The sequence below is a fragment of the Carassius carassius genome, chromosome 11 (genome assembly GCF_963082965.1).
Source record: "Carassius carassius chromosome 11, fCarCar2.1, whole genome shotgun sequence".
Lineage (NCBI taxonomy): Eukaryota > Metazoa > Chordata > Actinopteri > Cypriniformes > Cyprinidae > Carassius > Carassius carassius.
In genome coordinates, this window is record NC_081765.1 from 25158237 (window position 1) to 25184006 (window position 25770).

At 34.9% G+C, this 25770-nt stretch overlaps 1 protein-coding gene across 2 annotated transcripts in view; it reads left to right on the forward strand.

Moving 5' to 3' along the window:
- Positions 1-5151: 5151 nt before the first annotated feature.
- The window catches only part of LOC132153080 (zinc finger protein GLI2-like), a 71181-nt gene continuing 50562 nt past the window's right edge, over positions 5152-25770 (forward strand). For both annotated transcript variants that reach the window (XM_059562261.1, XM_059562262.1), the window contains exons 1-2: positions 5152-5574; positions 19784-19905. In XM_059562261.1, the coding sequence (XP_059418244.1) occupies positions 19791-19905 (115 nt within the window). In that variant the 5' untranslated portion in view covers positions 5152-5574; positions 19784-19790. The remainder of the gene's footprint in view (positions 5575-19783; positions 19906-25770) is intronic.

A 25770-nucleotide genomic window follows, 5' to 3' on the forward strand; every position in this document is an offset into this window, starting at 1 on the left:
GGGTCAGAAAGCTCTCGGATTTCATAAGAAATATCTTAATTTGTCTTACGAAGATACAACAAAAGTCTTACAGGTTTGGAACGATATCAGTGCAAGTAATTAATAACAGAATTTAAATTTTTGGGTGAACTAACCCTTTAAATATGTGGCAAGCAGTACATGAACAATACTGCAATCAAAAGTTCACTCCTGCCCTCTAGTGGCCAAATCAAGAGCTTTTCATTTTCGGCTTTCCAAACCATGGCACTCTCTTCATTCAGGTTCTCAAACTAGTGATACAACATCTCTATCATTAAACTAAAAGGCAGATCAAACCACACGGAACCACACATTACGGGAAAACCGGAGGCATTTTTCCAGGTCACCGTCCCACTTCAGAGGCCTTTAATTTTTTTTCTTTCTGGAAGCGTAAGTTTGTCATTAGCAGAGAGGATATTATAGTCGGGTCGGGTGCTCTGGCACAGGCACTGCTGGCACGACATGGAGGAAAGAGTCGTTTATGAGTCACAGATGAGTGTCGCCTGCCTGGTCCAAACATATTTAGCACTAGATAGCATCTAGGGTCAGAGAACAGCCATGTACAGCCCCACACTCATTTTGGCCCTCAGACCAGATAAGACATCAGTGGACTTTCAGAAAAACAATGTATAGACATCAGATATTGTGCCTAAAATCAGCAAGATCTCACTTAATCTGTGAATATGTTTCAAATATTTGTATTTATTTATTTATTTGTGACTTTGTCTAATCAAAATGTCATAACTGGATCTTACTGTGAAAGACTTCTCTCTGGTTACGTTAGTCATGCTTCTCCAATTTAGTCTTGCTTAAACTTTGTCCCTACAAGCTCATGTTCATTTGCCTCCCAAATATCAAAACTGAATCAATGATGAAGAAATAAAATGTAGTCAGAACAGATTTAATATAAATGAACAAACAAACAGAAATAGAATTTACAACTGTTAGAGGATGCTCTTTTCTGTCTCTAACTACTGTAGGTTGGAGATCACAATTAGTGTCAGCAGAATCTGCTTTGAAGGGACAATTCACTCCATTTACTCACCCTCATGTCAATCCATACCTGTTTATATAATGAAGTCAAGACAAAGTGACTTTTATTGTCATTCTAGCCATATACAACTGTTACAGCACACAGAGAAAATAAAAAATAAAAAACAACGTTCCTCTGTGTAAACAACATAAAAAATACAGACTAACATAACTGACTTTCATTGTATGGGCAAAAACAAACCACTGAGACATTTGTCAAAATATCTTCTTTTGTGTTCCACAGAAGAAAATAAGTCATAAAGGTTTGTAATGAGAGCAGTGCAAGTAAATGATAAGAGAATTTTCATTTTGGGGTAAGCTATCCCTTTAAAAAGAACTATTGAACTATCTTTTGGCATTCATAAAGATGGCGACGTCTAATTTGCCTAAAATAAATGGGGAAGCCACAATCTAAACCATGGGCATGAGTCAGTGGAGGGCACAGTAACCCTCCGATTTTCCTGTTCTTTGAAGTGGCAACACTGGTCAAAACAAAATAAACCTTCCCATGACAAACCAGCCCAATCACCACCTCCTGAATGGCCCTTCCGTTAGTTTCATGGAATCTTTAGCATGAAAATGTTAGACTTGCTTTGTGATAACATCGCTAGGGCTGTAAAATGATGGGTATTCATTTGGGTTTCAAAGAAAGTCTAGACATGATGGGCCTCCATCTCAAAAATCCACCAGCATGACCAACCTTAACATGCATTCAACCACTTATTCACATTTAAAAGATAACAATACCAATTTCTAAAATAAATCTAAACTGATACAAACAAAAGAGCACTACTAAAACAAATTGTTTAAAATACTACTTAAAAGCCAAATGTGTATAGTTCAAAAAAGTGAATGAAATGTTTTTGTTATTATTATTATTAAATATTTACATGGCACTCTTTGAAAAAACAAGGGAAAGTAAATAGTGTCTTAATAGTGTTGTCTTAATAAGAACTTTCAAATACAAAATACCTAAACAGATCAAAATTCAGTTAAAACATAGAATGAGAACACAAAACATAAATTATTTTCCATTATCCCAGTTTGTGACTCTTCTGAAAATTTTCCACATATTTAAAACCAATAGATATATTGAAACTTTTGTGAAGCGTAATAGCACACAAAGACCTAACTATTACATATGGGGTTTCAATTTTCAAATATAAAACTGGATCTTCTGAAAGTGAATGAAAAAAACGTTTTAAAATAAAATAATACAATTAAAATTGCAAAAAAAAAAAAACTAGGGCATTTGCATATTTGTTTTGTGGTATTTTAGACTTTAGTTTTGAATGTTAACCTTGAGGTAAATTAAACCTGGGCTAGCAGCACTTTTGTTCATATTTGACGCCTCCTAGCGACAAGGAGATGAATTGACGTAATTATCTTGAAAGTTAAATATGCAGTGAACAAATAAATAAACTAAAGAAAAACTAAAATATTTAAAAGCAATGAGAGGTCATAATCTTTTATGTATTCTATTTTATTTTCATTTATTATGCAATTGTGTGTGTGTGTGTGTGTGTGTGTGTGTGTGTGTGTGTGTGTGTGTGTGTGTGTGTGTGTGTGTGTGTGTATATATATATATATATATATATATATATATATATATATATATATCAGGGATGTAGATTACGCGGGGGACGTCAGTGAAATTTTGAAATATTTTTACTAGCCTATTTATAATAGCTGTTTTCTATTTTAATATATTTCAAAATGTTATTTATTGAGATTCCAAAGCTGAATTTTTTTGCATCATTACTCCAGTCACACGATCCTTCAGAAATAATTCTGATATTCTGATTTGCTGCTAAAAAAAGAAAAGAAAAGAAAATCCTTGCTAAATAAAAGTATTAATTTCTATAATTTATTTAACAAGAAAAAAATATATATATATATATATTGTATATATATATATGTGTGTGTGTGTGTGTGTGTGATTTCTGTCCCCTCACTTCTGAAAAGATGGCTACGCCCCTGATATATATATATAAGACCTTTAACACTAGCTTGCTCTATTCTTTTTCTATTCTATCTGTTTTCTTTTTTGTTTATTATATTATTTAAAAGCCTTTGCTAGGTGTACTGTGTTAAGCTAACTGAGACTTGTTATAGCACTTATATATCATTGCTCTTTTTGTTGTTTTTGATTGCTTCCGCTGTCCTTATTTGTAAGTCGCTTTGGATAAAAGCGTCTGCTAAATGAATAAATGTAAATGTAATGTAAATGTAAATGTAAGAGCATCTGGACTGAATTTGAGCTAGAGTGTGTACCACTAGATGGCGTAATCTCCATTTGGTTGCTTTTACAACCGACATCTACTGTAGATATATTGGAGCAGTCTGAGAAAAGGTGAATGTACTCTACAGATGTGAATCTACTGCACGCATCCAGATGGAGTATCTCTACCTTACATTTTATATTAACATGCATTCAAAAGTTCAGAAATAAATGTACAACATGCAAAAACTATGTCTTTACCTTTTGCTGAAGATAATATTTGACGCATGCCTGAATGACGTCATGTTTAGAAAGCAAGATGTCTGGGGCTATGTGAGTCAGGAACAGACATTTTAAAAAGGTTAGAGATCCCCTTTAGGGATGAAACTTTTCAAAAGCCAGCCTGCATGAATTTCAGAAGGCCTTTTGTTAAGTCTTGATAAGTTTTACAAGGCATATCATGGAATCTTTATACATTCATATATATAAATATATGAATACTAATGTACTAATACTAATACTAATGTAAAATGAACCCTTATACACCAAACAGGTCTCTTGAATTGATATATATATATATATACATATATATATATATATATATATATATATATATATATATATATATATATATATATATATATATATATATATATATATATATATAAATTCAAGGGACCTGTTTGATGTAAAAGGGTTCATTTTACACTAATTAAGGAATTAACTTTTTTAAAAAATTATATTTTCAAAGCTGCACTTCTGTCTGTCTACTCAGCATTGCCTCCAACCAAATGTCTCATTTAATGTCTTTTAGAAGTATGTAATGTACTTCCAGAAAAACATATATGCAAAAAAATCACTTGTGACAGCCTACAATATTTGTTAAAATAATAGCTTGATTTAGCTTTTTATTATTAGCCTATTATTATTCCTTTACTTTATGTACAATATTTTTTAGCATTATATTCTCAGTGAGAAGTGAGAGTTTAACCCAATTGGCAGGAGGTTAAAAATTTGTTTAAACTATAATTAAGATTACATTAATACGGAATTGTTTGTAATCCATAGATGATTTGGAATTATTATTAAAAGTAGTTGCGAGTAGGCTATTTTTCCAATCCATTTATTAATTTGAGTAATTTTATACATTTGTAAATATTTGGTAATCCTGCTAGGAAAAACACAATTGAACCAATCCAACAAACAAACCTTCTCCACTTTCCACTAGGTGTCGTTGTATTGTGTATATCGTTTGGGAAAATACATTATTACTGAAAAAAAATCTTAAAGCAGACTGGTGGGTTTTATAGTGGGAACCAGCTGACCTCCAGATAAACCACCCGAGGTCAGCATGGCTTAGTTAGGAGACGATCTTGAACCAGATGACCAACAAACTAGCTTAGGTTGGTTTAAGTTTTTTTTTTGTTGTTGTTGTTGTTTTCTTCTATAAAAAAATAAAATAAATAAAATAAAATCAGTCAAAATACAGTTAATTTCCCTTTTAGACCATTTTAATAAAAAATGATTACTAATAATAATGATTGGGAATTTTTAAGTGGAAAAAGAGTGGAAAAGTGAAATAGGAAAAATGTTGGGATAATATTTTAACAGTGTAAATTATGAGTTAATAACACATGAGGTAGGCTATATAAAGTTGCATATAGAAAAGAAAAGAAAAGAAAGAAAAGAAAAGAAAAGAAAAGAAAAGAAAAGAAAGAAACGTTATTTCAACAAACCTTTAATTGCTCATTGAGTCACTAGAAAACATTAAAAATATTCTTATGCAAAGGTTTGGCAAATCTCCAGTGAAACTTGAAAGCGAAGTCCTCTTAAGCTTCAACTACCTCTGGATTGATGTAACCCGGCCCATCTGGTGAAGAGAGTGGCCCAAAACTCAAAGAACTGGGGGGAGAAGTGGAGATAGAGGAGGGCAGATTGGATTGAAAACAAATCACGCCAACAGATCTCCCATCGCACATACATCTTACGATTCAACAAACTTGCTTGGGCTACATTTCAGCCGTGTTTAAAAATAGTTTTAAATGTTCGAGTAACTAGTCTTTTGAAGTCGCGTATATGATGGATCGTCAAAGTTTGCGAGTTTGCAACTAGCGCTTTGTCGTCCGCGAATGATGTAGTTTTTCCTTGAACATTTGCTTTTGCAAAGCAAAATAATTCGCTAATGGAGTTTAGTGACAGAATCCAAGGCACTTTTAGCATTTTTGTTGTAAGTACAGTTGCATTGTTTTTCGGATGCACGCTGGACAACTGAGCAACTGACGAACTTTACAGCATCAAAACAGGTAAATGTGTATTTCGTTATGATTTAGCTACTCTTAAATTAGCAAATACAGTGTGCATGCAGATTTAATGAGCTTACATTTCATTAACATTGTTTCAAATGTAGCGACATCAACATGCGGTATGTGTCATAAGCTACAATATATAGCCATGCCGACGAGAAGATGATTAGGCAGTTTACTTTGCACTATATATTTATTGACTTGAGCAATCTTGAACTTTTGTCAAGTGCCCCAGATAGGGATGGGAATCGCAAGGAATTTAGCGATTCCGTTTCCGATTCAGATTCTTCTGAAGGGTTCCGGTTCTTAAAGCTTCGTTTAGTTTTCTACAATTCTATTTAGCGCCGACACCTAGCATGCAGCCTACTGTAGTCTGATTGCCAACTACTTGAACCGGTTCTTTTGAAGTGAATCAAAATCATAGTCTGATCCTTAAAACTCGAGTCGGCTCTTTTGATGATTTAAAAACAAACAACGCTACAAGTGAGGTTTGATTCTCGAACAAATGAGACTATTCATCGGTCATACTGAATTAATCTGATTTACTTTCTGAACCAAACTTTTGTCTTGTTGGACTCAAAGTAAACCAACTTTTTATTGTTGTAGGCTGCTGTTATGTTGTATTTAAGGCTAAGGAAACTTCAGTCTGACTAAGTAATTAGTAAGTGCTAATGTGTAGTTATAGACATTGCGCTTATATAATATTAGGGATGTCCCGATCAGGTTTTTTTGTCCTCGAGTCCGAGTCATTTGATTTTGAGTATCTGCCGATACCGAGTCCCGATCCGATACTTCTATAATACATAAAAAAAGAATAAAGAAGAGCGAAAAAATGTTCAGGATGTTCAAAAAATTACATTTTGAAATATATTCAAATATAAAACAGCTATTTTAAATAGGCTAGTAAAAATATTTCAAAATCTTACTGTTTTGCTGTACTTTGGATCAAATAAATGCAGGCTTGGTGAATAGAAGGGACTTCTTAAAAAAAAAAAAACCTTAACAAGCTTACTGTTCAAAAACTTCTGACTGGTAGTATAGGCAACTTTATTGTTTTTCTAATTTCTAGCTTTTAATTGGCTTAGAAATCTATAAATGCTGGACAATAACAAATAATAATGATTTGTTTATATACTACAAACACTGTTTATCACATAATAATGCAGAATAGTTTCTATACTGTTATAAATACTATGTCAATCAGCACTGCATTGTTCATACTTTATTTATCACCTGCTGGAGATGACTTGAAGAACAATTTATTGTCGTGATCGTATATTAACGTCTTCGTGTTTGCATAAGCTTCTGTTTTCCTGTGAGCACCACAGCATAGCTGGACGCTTTTGTCCATATTAGGAATATCCTGATATCAGCGCGAGAGCGCGCTCCGGCTTCGAGTATGAATGAGACACACACTGCGTGTGAGTTTTTATCGCTCTGTGATGTTCATCTCGCTGTATTCTGGGTCCGAATGAAATATCAGGTCATGCGCAAACTATCATGTCTCTTTGAGTTTGAATCTATATTTATTCACACCAGCTCTTGAAAACAAAGTGATGTCATGCCGCACGCGTCGCTGTTTCTGTGTGGAGTCAAAAGGGTCTAACTCTGTGCCACTACATAACAAAAGATGTGTTAAAAATTAATGAGAATATATATATATATATATATATATATATATATATATATATATATATATATATATATATATATATGTATATATATGTATATATATATATATGTATATATATATATATATATATATATATATATATATATATATATATATATATATCCGACTCCTGATCGGTAGGTAACGTCCGATTCCGATCGAGTCTGAAACCACGCGATCGGGCCCGATTTCCGATCACGTGATCGGATCTGGACATCCCTATATAATAGGCCTATATATATATATATATATATATATATATATATATATATATATATATATAATTATGGCTAAGATTTGGACTGCATAAGTCTTTTTGATTTCTTATATCCAGATCTCAAATCATCTAGTCATCCGGCGGCAGATTGATGAGAATAGTTAATGCAATAATGCAATTAATTTCTGCAATAAAAAAAACAAAAAGTGTTGGTGACCCAAAAGCTATTAAAATGATTCACTTATGGTTTAGAAAAATGTTACTATTTCTGAATAAAAAAATAAATTAAAAAAGCAGTTCTCGGCTCTCTTAAAATAAAGTCTGTCTCTAAATACCATACTTTTTTTCAAGTTCTCAAAGAAGATTTTTTGTTTTTTTCTGTTGACAGACAAGCTCAAGTAACTAGCTGCCAGTAACTACATACAAAAAGTATTGCAAAGAATTTAAAGTATTATCCAAATTTCACTTTGTGTGTTTAAAAGATTGGCAAAAAAAGTGCGGCAAGAGCATGCCTTGTTTTCCTGAAAAACAGAAAAGTGTGCATGTGTTAAATTTAATGTGATGTCCAGCTGAGAACATTAGCATAAGAATAAAAGGTCTTAGTGAATCTCCCATTGTGTAGAATGAGAAGCGGCAGCAGTCAGAGGCAGAGCGAGTGAAAGGATTATAAAAAGAAAGAAAAAAAAAATGATGGTGCATTCAGATTATTCAGTCTGGTTTGGGCTACGGTCATCAGCTTCTGAAGCATGGGTCGACCATGTCACTTTCATCTTCCTTTCCTTGCTGCTCTGCACATTTTCACACATTTCCCTCTTGTCCTGCTGCCTAAATCAGGCCTTGGAATTCCGCGGGAGATTTTAACAAACGCTCATAAAGGGGGTCCTTGAATGGCACTGCACATGCACCAGCCAAGGACAAGACAAAGCGATGACATTCAAAGAAAAAGTTTTCGAAAATACCTCGGATACAAAAATATCAAGGAAATTTCTATAAAGATTTATTTATTTTTACATTTGCCTTTTTTGACATTTTCCCAATCATTGTCATATTCTTGAGAATACAAATCAAATCATTTATTATTATTTTTTTTTTTTAACATCCTCAGCAAACTAAATTAATTGTCAAGTGAAAAAAAAGGCTTAACTCTTTGGAATCTCAAAGAGTTGAACTAGAACTAGACTTGACTTTATATCTCGGTCATCATTGTGTGTCAGGCAAGACCTTGAATCTCTTTAATGCCAAGGAAGAGTGCCTGAAGTACACTTGTGTCTCAAAGTGAATTGATGAGACTTTAATGGCAGTTAAAAGTGCTGCGAAAGACAGCTGTGTTTCAGGTTTGTTTGTCGTGTTTCTAGTGTCGTTCTGAATTGAAGATGAGGGCAGTGTGATGAGAAAACAGAGGTGTGAGAAGTGGTAGCTGCTTACATTCTTTTGCTCTCTCAAAGGATGTTCTTTGAAACCCATCTCCTTGGCTTTGGCCCGTAGGACACAGGACAATCCCTGCATTTTAGTAGCTGGTGTTGGACACCCCTCCAGACATCCGCCTCATTCTCTCACAAGTGTCTGGGGTTAATTAGGATCACATCAGATCCGGTTTATGAGTGTGGATGGGGTCCTTGACAGTTTTTTTTCTCTCATGCAACTATCGGCATTGTTAAGTCTGTACCGATGTCATGAAAGAAACCCATGAAACCGCACACACTCTTATATACATATAAAAGACTTTACTAAGCCATTAAATAGCATATGGCAAATCAGAGAAAGGCCAGAGTTTGATTGATTGACCTCATTAGTCATCGGCAACTATGGCCAAGACGAAATAGCAAGTTTCATTTCGAGTGAGTAGTTGATCTTTTACATATGCTGGAGACTTAACATATGTGTTATTTTTAATATTGCAGCAATGCATTTTATATTATTTCCAGATCCCAATGGTCATGCTCATGTGTGCGGGTAAAGAAAGTAGATGGGCAAGAACGCCGTTCAACTTTTTCTGATGCCTGTTAAGCTGTAAACTTTCTACTTTGTTCTCCATCACATTTTTTTGGCTCTCATGCATGCACCCTTTCATTTCCTTTGGCCCACCTTTTAAAGAACAGCTGAAAAATGAACAGTTGAAATGTATACTGTTTACATTAAGTTATATTTGACTTGCCATAGCTGTGACTCTATACACAGTGAATGGCTAACGTTCCCAAACCACACGTCCACCTGTGATTCATGCAAAATTCCAGACACAGTATGCGGAGGACAGTCCTAAATCTATTTTATTAGCTGACCATGAATATACATCATACTTGACCAAAATTACAAGTCTGTATTTGAATTTTAGATGAGGTGTAGTTACAGCTGAGTATGTTGGAATATCCATAGAACATGGAAACAAGCTGTGGTGCTGGGAATTATATGTAGATAACAGTCAGAATGAGTTCAGTGGTTTTCAAACTGCATAGGAGTTTCCCACGACTCAGTATAGTCCTTTATTTATTTATTTATTACTGTATTTCATTCTTTTACATATTTAATTTTTTTCCAATTTGGCTTATTTAAATATTTTTCAGTGTTATTTCTAATGTATGATCTAAATACAGATTTATTCAAGAGCAATCAAAGTCCATGCACCACATTTATATTCATGCACTTAATAAGTACAATTTTATGTTATACGTTACATGTGATCAGTGTAGTTTAATTCTTGAAAGGATGATTCTAATGATTCTGTTCTTGCTAGTGAAGCAGAAAAACATGCAACCAGTGTACTCCAATTCTCTAACGATTAACTCTAATAATGAATTAGTTCAATAAGTTGATTCTTTTTAGTGAATCCAAAACCATATAGTGCAACCTGTGTAAACCAATTTGCAAGTGAGAGACTGTTACTTAGTAGTTCTTATTGAATTAAAAATATATAATGCAAACAATGTAGACTGATTCAAACAGATGACTCTAATGAGTCAGTTCTTGTTAGTGGATCTGTGTAAACTGATTCCCGAAACAAATGACTCTAATGAGCCAGTTCTTTTTAGTGAATCAAACACACACAATTTACTAATAATCAGTGTAGTGACTGGTTGTTCATATGTTGGTGATATTTAAGAGACACATTTTGCATTTTGCTAGTAGTATTTTATAAAAATGTAAATTTGTATTTGTTTATTGTAGTTGTTAAATATTCAGGCCAATTATTGGATTTTAATTATGCCGTCTCTAAAAAGTCTGTGACAACCTATTAAAATGGTGTTTTTCAATTTATTACTGAAACGATTCAAAGGAATTACATTTCTTTTTTTTCCCCAAATACTCCTTAAAACTACTAAAAGAATCATCGATAAAGCTGTTAAGGAACTGGAATTGTTAAGATGAATAAAAACCCAGAACAGGAATCGATAAGTTCTTTACAAATCCCAGCACTGTCTTGAAATTATTTTATTTTTTTTTGGATCAAAGGTGGTACTTATCCTGAAAAGTTTGTGAACTACTGAGTTAGTAGAAGTTTTACTTCTCAGTAAGGGAGGACAGAATGTAAACCTGTGTGTGTCAAGATAGGCATTATGTGCAGCTTACTATCAAGTCCACAGCCAGCGTTAAATCAAAGTACCGTGTGACACTGTGGCCTCAGAGGATTAGCTTTGATGTGCTAGTTAATTAATTCCTGAAGGGCTGCTGACAGGCTATCCAGTTCTCCATTATGGGAACCTCTTCCCAGTAGCTGCCTGGATCATTATTACAGTTATTGTATCATCTTCACAGCCTCTGAGTTGCAGTTTACCTTCTCACTGTCACAGGCTGAAACAATAGCACACTATTCCAAGTGTTTGTTGTCAGAGCTAATCGGATGCAGAAACCAAGTCTGAATTGCACAGAGGCCACCAGCGGTTCGCCAGGGTAGTCTTCTGTTTCTGGAGTTATTGGAAACGGAGAAGTCGATGCAAGGGTGTTGTGATATCAGACAGCCTACCAGCTCCTGACCAGACCTGCTAGGAATGGAGTGGGTAGATAGATCAGTCTCATTGCATTCCATAGGATGAGCAGGAAGATCCAAAGTGTAGCGCTGAATCCCTGCCAGGTCACAGACTCCTTTCCAACACACTGGAAGACGAGCTGGATGTGTTGAGCAAGGAGAAGCCATGTGGTAATCTTTAGCAATCAGCCCGCTCCGTTCCCCAGACACACATGTCCACTCCCGCTCGTGGCCTCTCACTGAACGCCATGCTGGCCCTCGGCCAGGCTGCGCCGCTCGCTGTGGAATTCTCTTACTACGCTGTGCTGGATGTCATCATCTCGCAATTCCCGGTGCAGCTTAAATATATGACACCCAACACTGGGATCTTTAGGACAGTGTCTCCAAGATTAGAAACATTCATGAAAAGGGATGGGAAAAGGAAAAAATTCTGCTATTATTCTGTGTATAACAATGTTCAGTTTTGATCTATTCTATTCTAGACTATATATAGCCTACTCAAAACAATAGAGTGCTGAAGCAGTGAATCCTAAAAGCTGGAAATGAGTTAGCATTAATAGGTTTTTTGAATGGGTTATTGGTTAATAAGGTCCGTGCTTACCATAAGCTCAAGATATTTTCACAGCGATGTAAAACACATCAGTAATGCCACAGTCATCATTTTTATTAAGCATTTTTTGTGTCTTAAATAAAAGGCCATAGCTAATAAGTGGCTAGATGGGACTACAGAGGTTATCTGGGATATTAAACACCATCATGCAGAACAGGGAAACTATTCTACTAGTTTGTACTTGTGCACTTTCATACTATTCCAACTCAAACTTTCCAGCTTGTAGATTTTAAATAAAGATTAAAAGATTTGTCAGAAGCTTAGTGGTGGTAACATTGAAGTCATTCGACAGTGGTGTAATTTGTTCGTAGGATAGCTTTAGCTTTTTACTTCTGCCACTTTCATAATTCATAAAAGTTGTGTTCATTTGTGAAGATTACATTGAGGATCAAAACATGGAAGTTTTATAAACATTTGTTGGTCACAGAGCTTTATTTTTTCTTCAAAAGACAATGGAAAAGTCCTATTGACTTTGTGTAAAGGGAACCAGAGGGATGCATACTTACGGACTGGCCTTCACAATGTCATCATTCTTCAAGCACTCCATTATATGGCTTCAGAAAACCTTTGTTTGGACCTCAAATGGATGCTTTTATCATCTTTTTGGGGGGTTTTGGAGCTTCACAGCTCCTGGTAACTAATAACTGTTGTTGTTATATGCAGAATAGTTTATGGGAAAAAGGTTTGGAACAAAATGAGGAAGAGTGAATGATTACAGAATATGTATTATGGCCTGATATTTGAAATTTATATTTATAACAGTGCTGTCAATAAACTGAAGATCTTTTAAGTGGCCAGTAGGTAATCACAGCCAACTCACAGGTGGACGAAGTTTCAGGGTGTAAAGCAGCTGGTAAAATTAGGAATCCGTGCAAACACCCTCACACGTTACAGATACCAGAGTATCTCCACCCTCCCGACCCCTGCACAGCTGACAGAACACCGACTTGCAAAACAGACAACAAAAAAAGCTGTAAAATAGACTCACATGTGCAGACACCATGAAGAAATCATCAGAGAGACCAAGATAACAGAGAAGCATCACACTTTTGAAGATGAAGATAGGAGATGTGTGGACCTTAGGGTTCAGAGATGACTTTATATAGTAGAATGATGGACTGATATTTTCAAGACGGGACTGTGCATGCTCATAAACAAACAACAGTGAAAGGATTATTTGAATAGTTCTAGCACTAAATTCTGATCATACAAGCCATGTTAACTGCTGATAAATTAAATGCTGATAAATCTTTATGATCACTTTAACCATAAACAGTCTACAGATAGGCTGAAATTAAACAATACATTTAATTTGATTAAATAATGCATAATGAACATTTCTGTATTTTATCATATTGCTTTTTCTGCAGTTTTATAAAAGCAAAACACACTTGAGGTCTTGCACCACAGTGATTTTATACTATGATTTAATTTTTTATTTAGACTGAATATTAATAGAGCATCAAAAAATAAATAAATAAATATATATATATATATATATATATATATATATATATATATATATATATATAAATATGATAAAATACAGAAATGTTCATTACACATTATTTAATCAAATTAAATGTATTGTGTGTGTGTGTGTGTGTGTATATATATATATATATAAATTAATTATTAATAAAAAAAAAATATATATATATATATATATAAATAGTTTAATAATAAATAGAAGAATATAAAGTTTGAATACAGAATTCAAGTTAGAAATTAACAAAGAAAATAGTTAATAACAAAAGGCAATACATAAATAAATGTTGGACTTAATTTAGGATTCTATTTGTTTCATGAAGGCATTAATTAATTAAATTTTCTGTAGCATTACGCCTCCATAGTTATTGACTTGTTACAAACAGAAAAAAAAAAGATTTGTAACATTTGTTCAAATTGGCTGCTTAAAAACATGCATATTTGCAGAAACAGCCATGTGCTGTGTATGCGGTCGGCATTCATAATGTTTCCTTAGCCTAAATGATATTTACCCATAATGATACAGTACACCCTCAAGCTCCCGAGCCAAACTGTACAATCAAATATGTCCCATTCAGTAAGTTAGCTGCTAATTACACTGAAACTACATTACACCACAACTATAATTGCTTTCACAAGCGTGTAATTAACATTTGTGTCTGTTTCTTTCTGGGAGGACAGACGGAGGGATGACAGCTGGGCCTGAAGCGAGAGAGCGCTAACTACCCATTTGGTTTAGTGACCCGAGCAAATGGTGTGCAGAGAGAACAAATTCTTTCCTGAGATCTGTGATGTGACACGCAACAGCTGCACCACGCTCTGTTAAAGTATCCTCTCAGAAAGCCTCACCTTATTTATAAACACTTGTAGTATAAACACAGCTCTCAACGATTTAATTAGGTGCACAATCATATACAACTACATTCTCAGCACACTCGACAGAGCTCCGCTTTGACCCTCGCTGAGATGGTTTCTTAAACGTTAGACTTGCTTGTAAAGTCAACATCTGCTTCAGATTTTTAGGAGGACAAAGAGATCAAGCACAGGATATTGCATGTGTGCAGGAGTTTTGGGGTTTGGTGGGGGAGTGGGGTGTAAAGGTCATCCTCTGCTCTTTCAGACATTTTCCTTGCTGGTCAGAGGGGTATAACTGCCTGCCAGCTCATCATGTCTGTCAGTGCTAAAACGTGCTTTGCTCAGAAACATCTGACTTCCACGATCATTCGTATTCATCAGTGCATCAGGTTGTTATGAAGGTCAATAGTGAGATTGAGGTTGTGCGGTGTTGTTAAAACAAGCTCATTCATACGTACTTATGAACAGTAAACAGCTAAGAAAAATGAAGATTTAAAAATGAAAATTGGGAATTTAGTGTCATATTTCAATAAGTCATTAATTTGGATTTGAATGCCATGAAATATAGTTTATTAGAAGCATTTTGACTTTAAACGACCAAGATCTACTGTAGGTAAAAACTGACTTGACTTTTTTCTCTTTTTTTTCATAATTGTGGTTCAGTGACCCCCTTATGTTGCATTAGTGCATAAGCAGTGTTTTAACTTTTTACTATAAAAAAGGGTTAATGTAATCAGAATAATTTAGCAACTTAAACAGTTTATACTGCACGTCATTAAGGTTTATTTCAGTCATAAAAGTCATTTTTTAGTTTTGGATAGACCAGAATTTATTTGAAATGGAAATCTTTTTAACATTATAAATGTCCTTTTTGGTCTCCTTTGATCAACTGGATGCATCCTTCTTGAGTAAAAGTATTCTTTAAAAAAATACATTTATAGAAGACATACGATAATGGAAAAGTAGTAGAGTGTATTAAAGTCATTACTCAAAAGTGATGTAATTATGGCTCAGTGGGAGTAATTAGCAAAGTGATCCCATTATAATATAGAGAAATCAATTAGTAATCTATTATTGATAACCATTTTAGAATAACTTCCCTGACCCTGTTGACCTCATGACATTAGATGCACTTCATGTTTGTAATGTTATCCATGTTCCCTGGATAACAAGATGACACTTTCCAAATGCAAACTGACACTCAGTGTAAAGAAACAGTCTTGTCTAATCACTTAGTATTGAGCTAGAAATGAGTTATTTTGAATATAATTCACACTTCCATTTATGACTGCACAGATGTGATTTATATCCTCAGCTTGGTTTAATGCAAAAGATAAGATGCCAAAGAAGACTGGAGAGATCTTCAAATAGGAAGCTTGCATTCCATTGTGTTGCGCGAGGCAAGTCGTAACACAGTTGAAAAGGAATGAAGCTCCAAGCCAAACATGTTAATGTCACTGTCATACAGAAAGTGTTTATTTCTTAATTTAGCTGTTTGTTTATGTATTTATCTTTTGGTTTCTTTTTCCGCTAAGATCTTATGATGCTATCAGAGTGTTGAAGAAAAAAAAAAAAAGCATGAGCTTCTGGAATTGCACTCATCACTTATTGATAGAAAATGCTCAGCTGTATAAGACAGAACATGGTTTTCCTTCAGCATCCATTTGATTGTTCAGAAGGGCCACAGGGTTTTCTCTCTCATTATCTCTGGGTTTTGTCGACCTGTCCTTTTTTTCACCCTCTGAGTCCTGTGGGGTGGATGATTTTTTTCACACCTGTTGCTTCCTTTCAGACTGATTACAGGCACTGAAAGAAGCAGTCAGAGCTGCCTGTCATGCATTCAGGGGAAAATGAAGAAAAGTTCATGGAGCTCCCTGGAAGAAAAACACTTTTGACACTTTGGGTGTCCACATAATTGCTAGTGTTAAGTAGTCGGTGTAATTGCATTCCTCAAAATTGGAGGGAAAGTTGCGTGAAGTTAAAGTGGATTGTGTCCAGCTTTATTGCTTGACTTCACTCGCCTTTGTCAAACTATTGGGTGGAAGGAAATCAAATTTACAACAAGTATAAAGTGAATCACATGTCCTCTTTCTGCTCTTCCCTTGCAGCACACTTTTGTGGAATTGCTCAGGTCTTATCATTATCTGTGATGGACAATTTGTAAAGGTTGTCTACATGGTCAATCTATGAGTAGGAGTGTTCAAAGGGGGGATTTTGTGAACAAGCACGCCTGAACTTTCTGGCCCAGCAGTAGGTAGGGGAATGCGGTCGGGGGCGGCTATGGAGGATTAGCCCGCAAGACTGCGTGGTCTCACACCACTCTGTCACGCGGATCCTTTTCACACGCTACATTTGTCAAAGCAGCCACGCAGAAGAACAGAGTAGCTTTCTCGTCGGTTTCCACCCTCGCCGCCACCTGTCAACTTGGTTACACACACCTGTACTGTCAGAGCTTTTTGTCAAAGGGTCAGAGTTAGGCTTAGACAGACTTGGACAAGAAAAGAGTAAAATGGGGAATTTATATCTCGACTATGCAAATGAGTTTATCGAATTTTTCATTTTTCGGATGACTACGTATAGCTTAGAACCACCCCAGCCCTGCCATTGAATTTTGCAAATAAATAAATACATTTTATATTTTTATATATATATATATATATATATATATATATATATATATATATATATATGTGTGTGTGTGTGTGTGTGTGTGTGTGTGTGTGTGTGTGTGTGTGTGTGTGTGTGTGTGTGTTTATTTGTGTGTATTTGTGTGTATATATATATATATATATATATATATATAGCAAAATTGCATATATATTGCATATATTTCTTTATAAAGGAAAGATTGACCATTGAATATATATATATATATATATATATATATATATATATATATATATATATATACTTTTTAAGCAAAATTGCACATATATTGCAGATATATCTTCACAAAAATCTGTATATATATATATATATATATATATATATATATATATATATATACATTCAAATTTATATTTGCCAATGATTCATTAAAGTAACAGTAAAAACATTTAGAATATTACAGAATATTTTATTTTCAAATAAATGTTGTTCTTCTACTAACTTCTACCTTTATATTTCTATTAATGTATCCTGAAAAAAAATATTATGGTTTACACAAACATATTAATTTCAACATTGATAATAGTAAGAAATATTAAATAAGAAAATAATTTTTTAAAATATATTACAATAGAAAACAGATTTTAATATGTACAATTTGTAAAAATACACAATTTTACTGTACTTTTGATACAATAAATGCAGCATTGATGAACATAAGAGACTTCTTTCAGAAACATAAAACTCCAGGCGTTTGAATGATAGTGTTGGTTTGTTCGTTTATATTATATTGGATCCACACTCTAGATATCGGTAATAAGAAATGTTATGGTGCATGTTATTGAAATAATTGATTATCATCTTTGACAGGTATTTATGAGTCATTTTTACTGTGTGTCGGTTCCAAGGCAGATTTGGCTGCAGTAATAGATGTTACCGGCAAATGAAGGTGACCAGTGCCAGTAAAAGCATATTTGTGTTTGTCTAATGTCGTCAAAAGTGATTCATTTCATTTAATATTCTTTTTTAACAATCATGCTAATGATATGTAACAAGAAAAACATTGAGTCCTGGAAGCTGTTTTCCATAAGAGACATATAGAAATGTCCCAGTTGTTATAATTGGCCTGTGTAGATTTGATGACAGCACTGACTTCACAAGCAACATTAGGAGGCCTCATTATTAATGTATAAATGAATCCTTTGACATCTACAATGTTTAGTTACATCTCCAAAGAAAAGTGTAAAGAGGTGTCAGTGAGACAGGACTGCAAATGTACCCTCTTGGCTAACACGCACTGAGACAGATGCTGGCCAACTCCAACAGTCCACCTCTAATCGGCTTACCTTGGCAAAGGGATGTTTGACTGGCACAAGAAATGGCTGATGAATGTGGCCACAGGTACTCTTACAGGATGCTGAACATAAGAAAATTATATTTTGGATTAGCATGTAGAAACAACATTCAGAAGGTCAAAAGTAAAGCATCATTTAGTTTGCATGCATCATTTTCATTTTACAGCACACTAATATGTACTTATTTTCCCTAAATAGTGCTTGTGGTATGAAAAAAGCAGGGTTTTTTTTTTTTTTTTTTTTTTTTTTTTTTAGAAAAGCAAAATATAAAGTATGTGACAGAGTTCGTTATTTCATAGTTGTGAATGTATTTCCATCTTAAATTTTATCTCACAATCTCCCGATTTTGATTTTTAATTTGAAGGGGAACAGGCTTCCAAATAGCTGGTTGATTATGGTAAAAATTTTATAATTTTAGTCAGTACTGAGATCAGGATTATTTATCACGATTAATCATTGACTTCAGAAATAAATTAGCATTTATTGAACTTAAAAATTGTTTTAATTCAACTAAAAAACTACAAGAACATAAATTTAAAAATAATAAATAAAAATAATTAACTATGAATTTGAATAAATAATATACAAATATTTTAAATAAGATCAACAGTAGTGCACTTCCACAAGAGACTAAAAACTATTAAACAATTATAGAAGTATAATCTTTTATTATCTTGATGATTTTGTTTTCATAATCATTGCACTATAAGTCTAAATCATAATTGAAAACAAAATTAGATTAATCACTCAGCTCTTCAGTCTATTCAACATTTTGTTGTTTAACTAGGCTAGATTTTATGTGTTACATTATACAAGTGTTTATGTGGAAATTATTGTTGCCCTATTTATTTAAGCTAATTCTGCTTATATCATGCTATGCAAAGCATATTAAACATACTTGTTCATTTGCTGAAGAACAAACAACATGGGCAGCCACAATCAGAGACTGAATGGCCTCAATTCGGACCTCTTTTCAATCCTAAACCACTCACTGTTTGCTCTGAACCAAGGATAATCTTGTAGGTTACACAAAGTTAAACAAGCGGCGTGCTGCCAAGTCATCTGCCTTCAGCTCAGGCACTTGAGCGCTCCGACAGAACTGCCATAGAGGAGGTTCTCCACACGCACTCTGCCTTTTCTCTTCTGGTAACATGGCATTTCTACAACGGCTCCTCTAAGCTCTCAAAATAAACAGACAAGTCATGAGACAGAAAAGAGGAAAGTGAAGGATTTTTCTTTAGAATTGTAGTTTATGTAATGGATACATTTCAGTCACAGCCTCTGATCGCCATTTGGAAGATTTCATGCATTTTTAGGACTTTGGAGTCCAGTTGCAACCCCTCTTTTTATTTGCTAACTAACTGTTTCATGGCATCTGTTTGTGTGACTGACATGATTAAATCTCACATAACGCTAAAAATCAGTTGTTTTTATTCTCTTTCAGGCTCATCATGGAGACTACGAGTCCAACCAGCACAGAAAAGAAGGAATGCAAGGGGTCAGGCCTGGATGGCAGCAGTTTCTCAGACCTTCCCAAAAAGCCCTCACCGACCACAGCATTGCGAGGTACAGTGATCTCAAGTGTAAAATTGCCCACTACATTAGTAAAAAAAGGCTATGCACCATTGAATTACTTTCTTTCCTGTCCTGGTTTATTGTGTAAAGGCCATTTGTAGTTTGACTTACGAAGTGTTTGTGGTGCTTTAAAAAAAACAAATTGTTTGTTTGAGTTGTCCAACCAGGGGTTGAGTGGTATTATAATGTTATACTAAAACTAAAAATAGAATAATGGGAAAAACCCTTAAGATCACATGAATCTTTAGCACATAGAATAACATAAGTGGACTTTGAACGATTACGTAATTGTGGCATCCATAATTGCAATTAGAAATTAGATTAATTGTGTAGCCCTAATATATACATTATGATATAATTTTAAGTTGAATAAATATTAGTAATTTTGGGACTTCAACTATATTTACATTATATTTCATTCCAGTTTTATTTCATTAACAAAAAACTAAACAAAAACAAAAAAAAAGTAGTTTTAGATTTGGTTACCAATAACTATGCTGTTTTGGAAATTGTTGTTGTTAGTCTAGTTTAAATAATTTAATTAAAATGTTTTAAATGATTATTAAAACAATTTAGCCATTTTTTTTTACAAAATAATAATTTTAAATGATTATTAACACCCTAGATTACGCTGTACCCTAGGTTGTCATCTGAGGTATGTACAGAAATGTATTGCATATTGGACCGGTTTGCTCATGTATCACTTGTTGACTCAAAGAAGCAAAGGAAAGAGTGAAGAGAACGGTGAGAGGCTGTACATGTTTAAAAGATGTCAGTGAATGTGTGATGAAAAAAAACCCTTCTCTAACTAGGTTGAAAGACCTTTTTCTTACCTCCAGAGTATAAACGTTATAAATTTCTTAAAGCTTCAGGGAGAGCAGTGGACTGCGCTGTCCATCTGACAAACATGAAGATGGTGAAAGACCTTTGAAATGCTAATGACCTGCTCATATTATGGCATCTTACTGTTTAATGAGGGGTTTGGTGGCCTGCCATAAGAAAGCAATGATCATAAATTGTTTAAGACAAAATGAGAAATAGGGCATCGGTGTGCTTGGGCTTTGGAAGGTTATAGAGTTGGTTATATTAGAGTTGGTTATATTTTGTCTCATTGTATGATGTTGTGGCATATTATGAATGTTAAAAGAGTTCATTTGCATATTTAGAAAATCAAAAAGTATGATAACATGAAATACTTAAGGAATAGTAATTTATTTTGTTGTGTTGTTTATTCATTTCTGGCTGTGTTTGAATACAAACCTCAGTGATAGTGAAGAACCACTGGAGACCAGAAGTTATGTATTACTAATCATGGCTGTCTGCGCTTGTTAGCATCATGGTTTTTGCCTGCTGGGTCTGTGCTGAGATGGTAATGCACTTTTTCATAGTGTTTTGGGTGACACCAATAAAGTTTGTTTGCCTGCCAGACAAAATTCATGTAAAGATAATGCTTATTTTGAGAGTCGTCTTCAATATTAAGATAATCTTTTTTCATAGTACATTCTGGTTATTGATGACAATGCAATTCTGTGTTGCATCATACCCATATAATATTAATAAATCAACAAATATGTGCATTGATTATGCATACATTTTTTGTATGTATGCATTGTCCGATAATGCATATCAGTAGACTGTTGGATAATAATTACATCTGTATAGTATTTAGTGTATAGTGTCCTTACGAATGAAAATTGAGTCCTTCTTCAATGGAAATTGTGATGCATCCTAGCTCTTCTTAACTTAGTGATGGTCAGTTCTTGAACAAATTATTCTTATTAGTCTGCAATTTATTTGAACAAATGCAATATATGAAGACATTCTTAGTTCTTCTGTAAAAACAGTAGGACACCCACACACTCACTAAGTCTCGGCTCTGGAGATCTGCCTCTCTACATGGTTTATTTCAGACTCTGCCTGTAATTGCTAATGAATTTGAAGACTTGGATTCACTGGTTCAAGTGTGTTTGAGTAGAGTTAGAGGATCTGAATCCTGCTAGGCAATAGATCTCCAGGAGCAGGTCTCAACTTAAGGGCCTTTCGCACCGCTTTAGTTCCAGAACTAAATGTACAGTACTAAAGTATTGGGAAGATTTTGTGTGAACTATTTCCCAGTACCATTTAAAGGGTTGCATTTGCATCTACAGTGTGTACATATGGAGTGACGTGACGTCAATTGTGAGTGGCGTTCAACAATGTTAATAAAGAAAAACAACGTTAACAACAGCAGGATGGAAAACACTGTGATTGGAACTGTGTTTTTGTTGTGTCTCGCAGGTTTCACAATAATGGACATGGAATACGTATACGTGTGAAAACACCAAAAAGTGGGTAGTTCCAAAATTAATTCTGGTACTATTAAAAGGTTCCCGCGGTGCGAAAGGCCCTTTAGTTAAAGCATTTCTGAGCCATTCTATCCCCCGGTTTCAGAGACAAGGCTTAAGCCTAGTCCTAGACTAAAATGTAAATCAGCTGTTTCAGTTGAAAGAAACTGACACTGATTGATCTTTAAAACATCTCAGTGCCTTTGTTTTGTCTTAAGATGGACACCAGTAATGCTATTTTCTATGGTATGTTTATAAAAATTATTTAAACGTCTTTATTGAATTATGGCTTAATCCTGGTTTAGGCTAAATCCTGTCTATGAAACTGGGCCAATACCTTTTGTTTCGTCTTGTCTATTTATTTACAGCTTTTGCTAGGACTTTTATGGTGCAGAATTTCTTTTATTGAGGTCAGTTTAGTGGTTACAGGGGATCAGCAGGATTTATTAGCTGCTCGGTCCAGCTTTTGTTCAGTTCCCCCGAAACAATGTGTGCTCGGTGTAGGTACATGATACCTAAAGTTTCAGTGTTTCACAGGAAAATCTGCAAAGAAATTCCTCCAACCACCACACATTCCTTCCCACCAGTTCAGACCAAATTTTAAACCTGTGTTCTCGAATTTAATGTGTCCTGACATGATCCTGACCAAAGTCAGTTTGCTTGGCTGTATTTATTTAAAAAAATTGTGAAAAATTATTGGAATTTTAAATAACTGTTTCTATTTTAATATATTGCAAAATGTAATTTATTCCTGTGATGGCAAAGCTGAACGCCAATCTTCAGTGTCACATGAGCCTTAAATTATTCTAATCTCCGCCTTGCCTTTCTGTTTCTCTAAATGAGGCCCTTCCGCTGCAGTGGGTTTTCTGATCCAGAGAAAGGGGATCTCTGACAGGGTAGCATGAGCAGGCCACATTTATTTTGGTGTTGTAGGTGTTTTTGACTTGTTGTTTTTTTTTTTTTTTTTGCTCCCTCAGATTCCAGATAGTCAAATACAGTAGGTGTATCGGAAAATTGACCCTTATGACTGGTTTTGTGGTCCATTTAAAACCACTGGTGTCACGACCACTGGGCGATGTGATAAGGCCACCATGTAGTAAACTATACGGTAGCACAAACTATAAAAATGTAGTGCATGAAACAAATAGTTACTTTTGTATTGGTTTTAAACTACCCCAGTCAATACTGACCCCACCATTGCCCGACACCCGAGAAGTCACACAGGCAGCTTACAGGAAGGCCTATTGACTGAGTCAAATTTTTTCTTCCTGTCAGATGTATGACCGCCCACTATCAGGAACAGACTGCAGTCTTTGCAGAAGATTGATACCATTTTAGAGTGGGAAATACTATCATTTCGGCTTCCCAAATGGTGTAAAAGCACCTAGCCTTGATCCTACCTTGGCAAGAAAAACAAAAAGATCATTTTATTGCTGTCGGTGGATAGTTTGCTTCATTTTTCTTTCCATTTTGTTCCCTTCCAGTCATGCTGCTCCTTCTGTCCGTGTGGAAACAAGCTCTTTCACAAGCGGTTAAGTGGATTTGTGCAAAGTTTCCTTCATGTGGCTTTTATAAACAGTTAAGTAAATGGCTTTCCAAGATCCCCCTGCTCTCATCATCTTAAATTTCACATGGGGGACTGACCAACCCCAAAAGGGGATTTAAAGAAAGCAGGGGGATGGCTTGATTTTGTTTTATCGGAAGGTCCACAGGCATTTGATTGTGGTGTAAAGTCTATTTGAAAACTTGAGATTCTGATCAAGAAGTTGAAGAAGTAGCTCCATTCCCTTCCACGCTCATTAAAGAAAGTAAAAGTCAGAGAAGTTGTGCCCTACATATGGAACGAGACTGGAAAGAGGAAGTCCATTGCACTTTTCCTTTTTTGAGTTCAGTCACATGGGTTTTAATCTTTTTACTTTTCGACAGTTTGATGTTAAAAATGTCTGGTGTACTTCCAACATTAGTGTGCTTGAAAATAAAGAATAATATATGTATACTGTTACCATCTGAGTTCTGAGGAATATTTAAAGTGCTCTGAAAGTACTACTTCTTTTAAAATGCACTCTTATGCATTGCAAACTTTGCGTGAGAGAAGATTCACAAGTACAAGGGCAATGACAAACTCATTTTGACCTATGTTTTATCTGCCAGACATGACACGTTGACTAAGATACAGCCGCCACACAAAGATACAATGCATAACTGACTAAGAAATGAAAGAATGTGCCTCTGATATTACTTTAATGCTGGAAGACTCTACCCTTGCTTCAAAGCCCTTGTTAAAAGTCAAAAAGAGGGAGCTTTAGGCAATGTCTGCACACATAAATCTCTCCATACTGGAGACATCAACACACATGGGGTCCAAAGACAACGTTACATTCCAGGCCGTTTACAAGCAGTGGGAGAGGAGTAAGGAGCAATATATGGATGCTTCAGGGGATTAGCCCACTCCCTTCTCATTCCCTATTCGTCTCTGCCTTCTTTTTTTTCTCTTCTTTTTTTATTTTAATAGCGTGCCATTCCCATTATGCACCTTTTAGTCCTAACTTCAAACTCTGAGATAATTACACTGCATGAGCGTAACTTCATTGGAAACTTCCGGATTTATATATTATTACTTTTGTTAAGAAACAATGTATCAGCTTTCAAAGAATGTCAGTTTTCTCGGGAGATTCAAACAATAAATGCCATTTTGATGCTCTTTGATGTGGCATGACAGCTTGCATATAAACGCCTCCATTCAAACAGCAGTGAGTGCGATCATCTCTTCCTCTTTACTACTAGTTTTAATGCAAAATAAACATGAATGAACATCTCATGCCCCATGTAATCACTCAATCAGTGTTTCAACTGCGGAAAGACGTCAATAAAACAGCTCGTAAACAAAATGTCACTTAGCATTTCATTTACCTCAGTCAATTTGCAAGAGAAAAGAAGAAATGAAATTAATTAAATTGTGGGCATTATAATGACATCAAAACCGAGGTACGTACCGAACCACCATGATTGTGTACAGTTACACCCCTACTAATATATACAGTACAGACCAAAAGTTTGGACACACCTTCTCATTCAAAGAGTTTTCTTTATTTTCATGACTATGAAAATTGTAGAGTCACACTGAAGGCATCAAGTGCTATTTGACCAAGAAGGAGAGTGATGGGGTGCTGCGCCAGATGAACTGGCCTCCACAGTCACCGGACCTGAACCCAATCGAGATGGTTTAGGGGTGAGCTGGACCGCAGACAGAAGGTAAACGGGCCAACAAGTGCTAAGCATCTCTCGGGGAACTCCTTCAAGACTGTTGGAAGACCATTTCAGGTGACTACCTCTTGAAGCTCATCAAGAGAATGCCAAGAGTGTGCAAAGCAGTAATCAAAGCAAAAGATGGCTACTTTGAAGAACCTAGAATATGACATATTTTCAGTTGTTTCACACTTTTTTGTTATGTATATAATTCCATATATAATTCCACATGTGTTAATTCATAGTTTTGATGCCTTCAGTGTGAATCTACAATTTTCATAGTCAT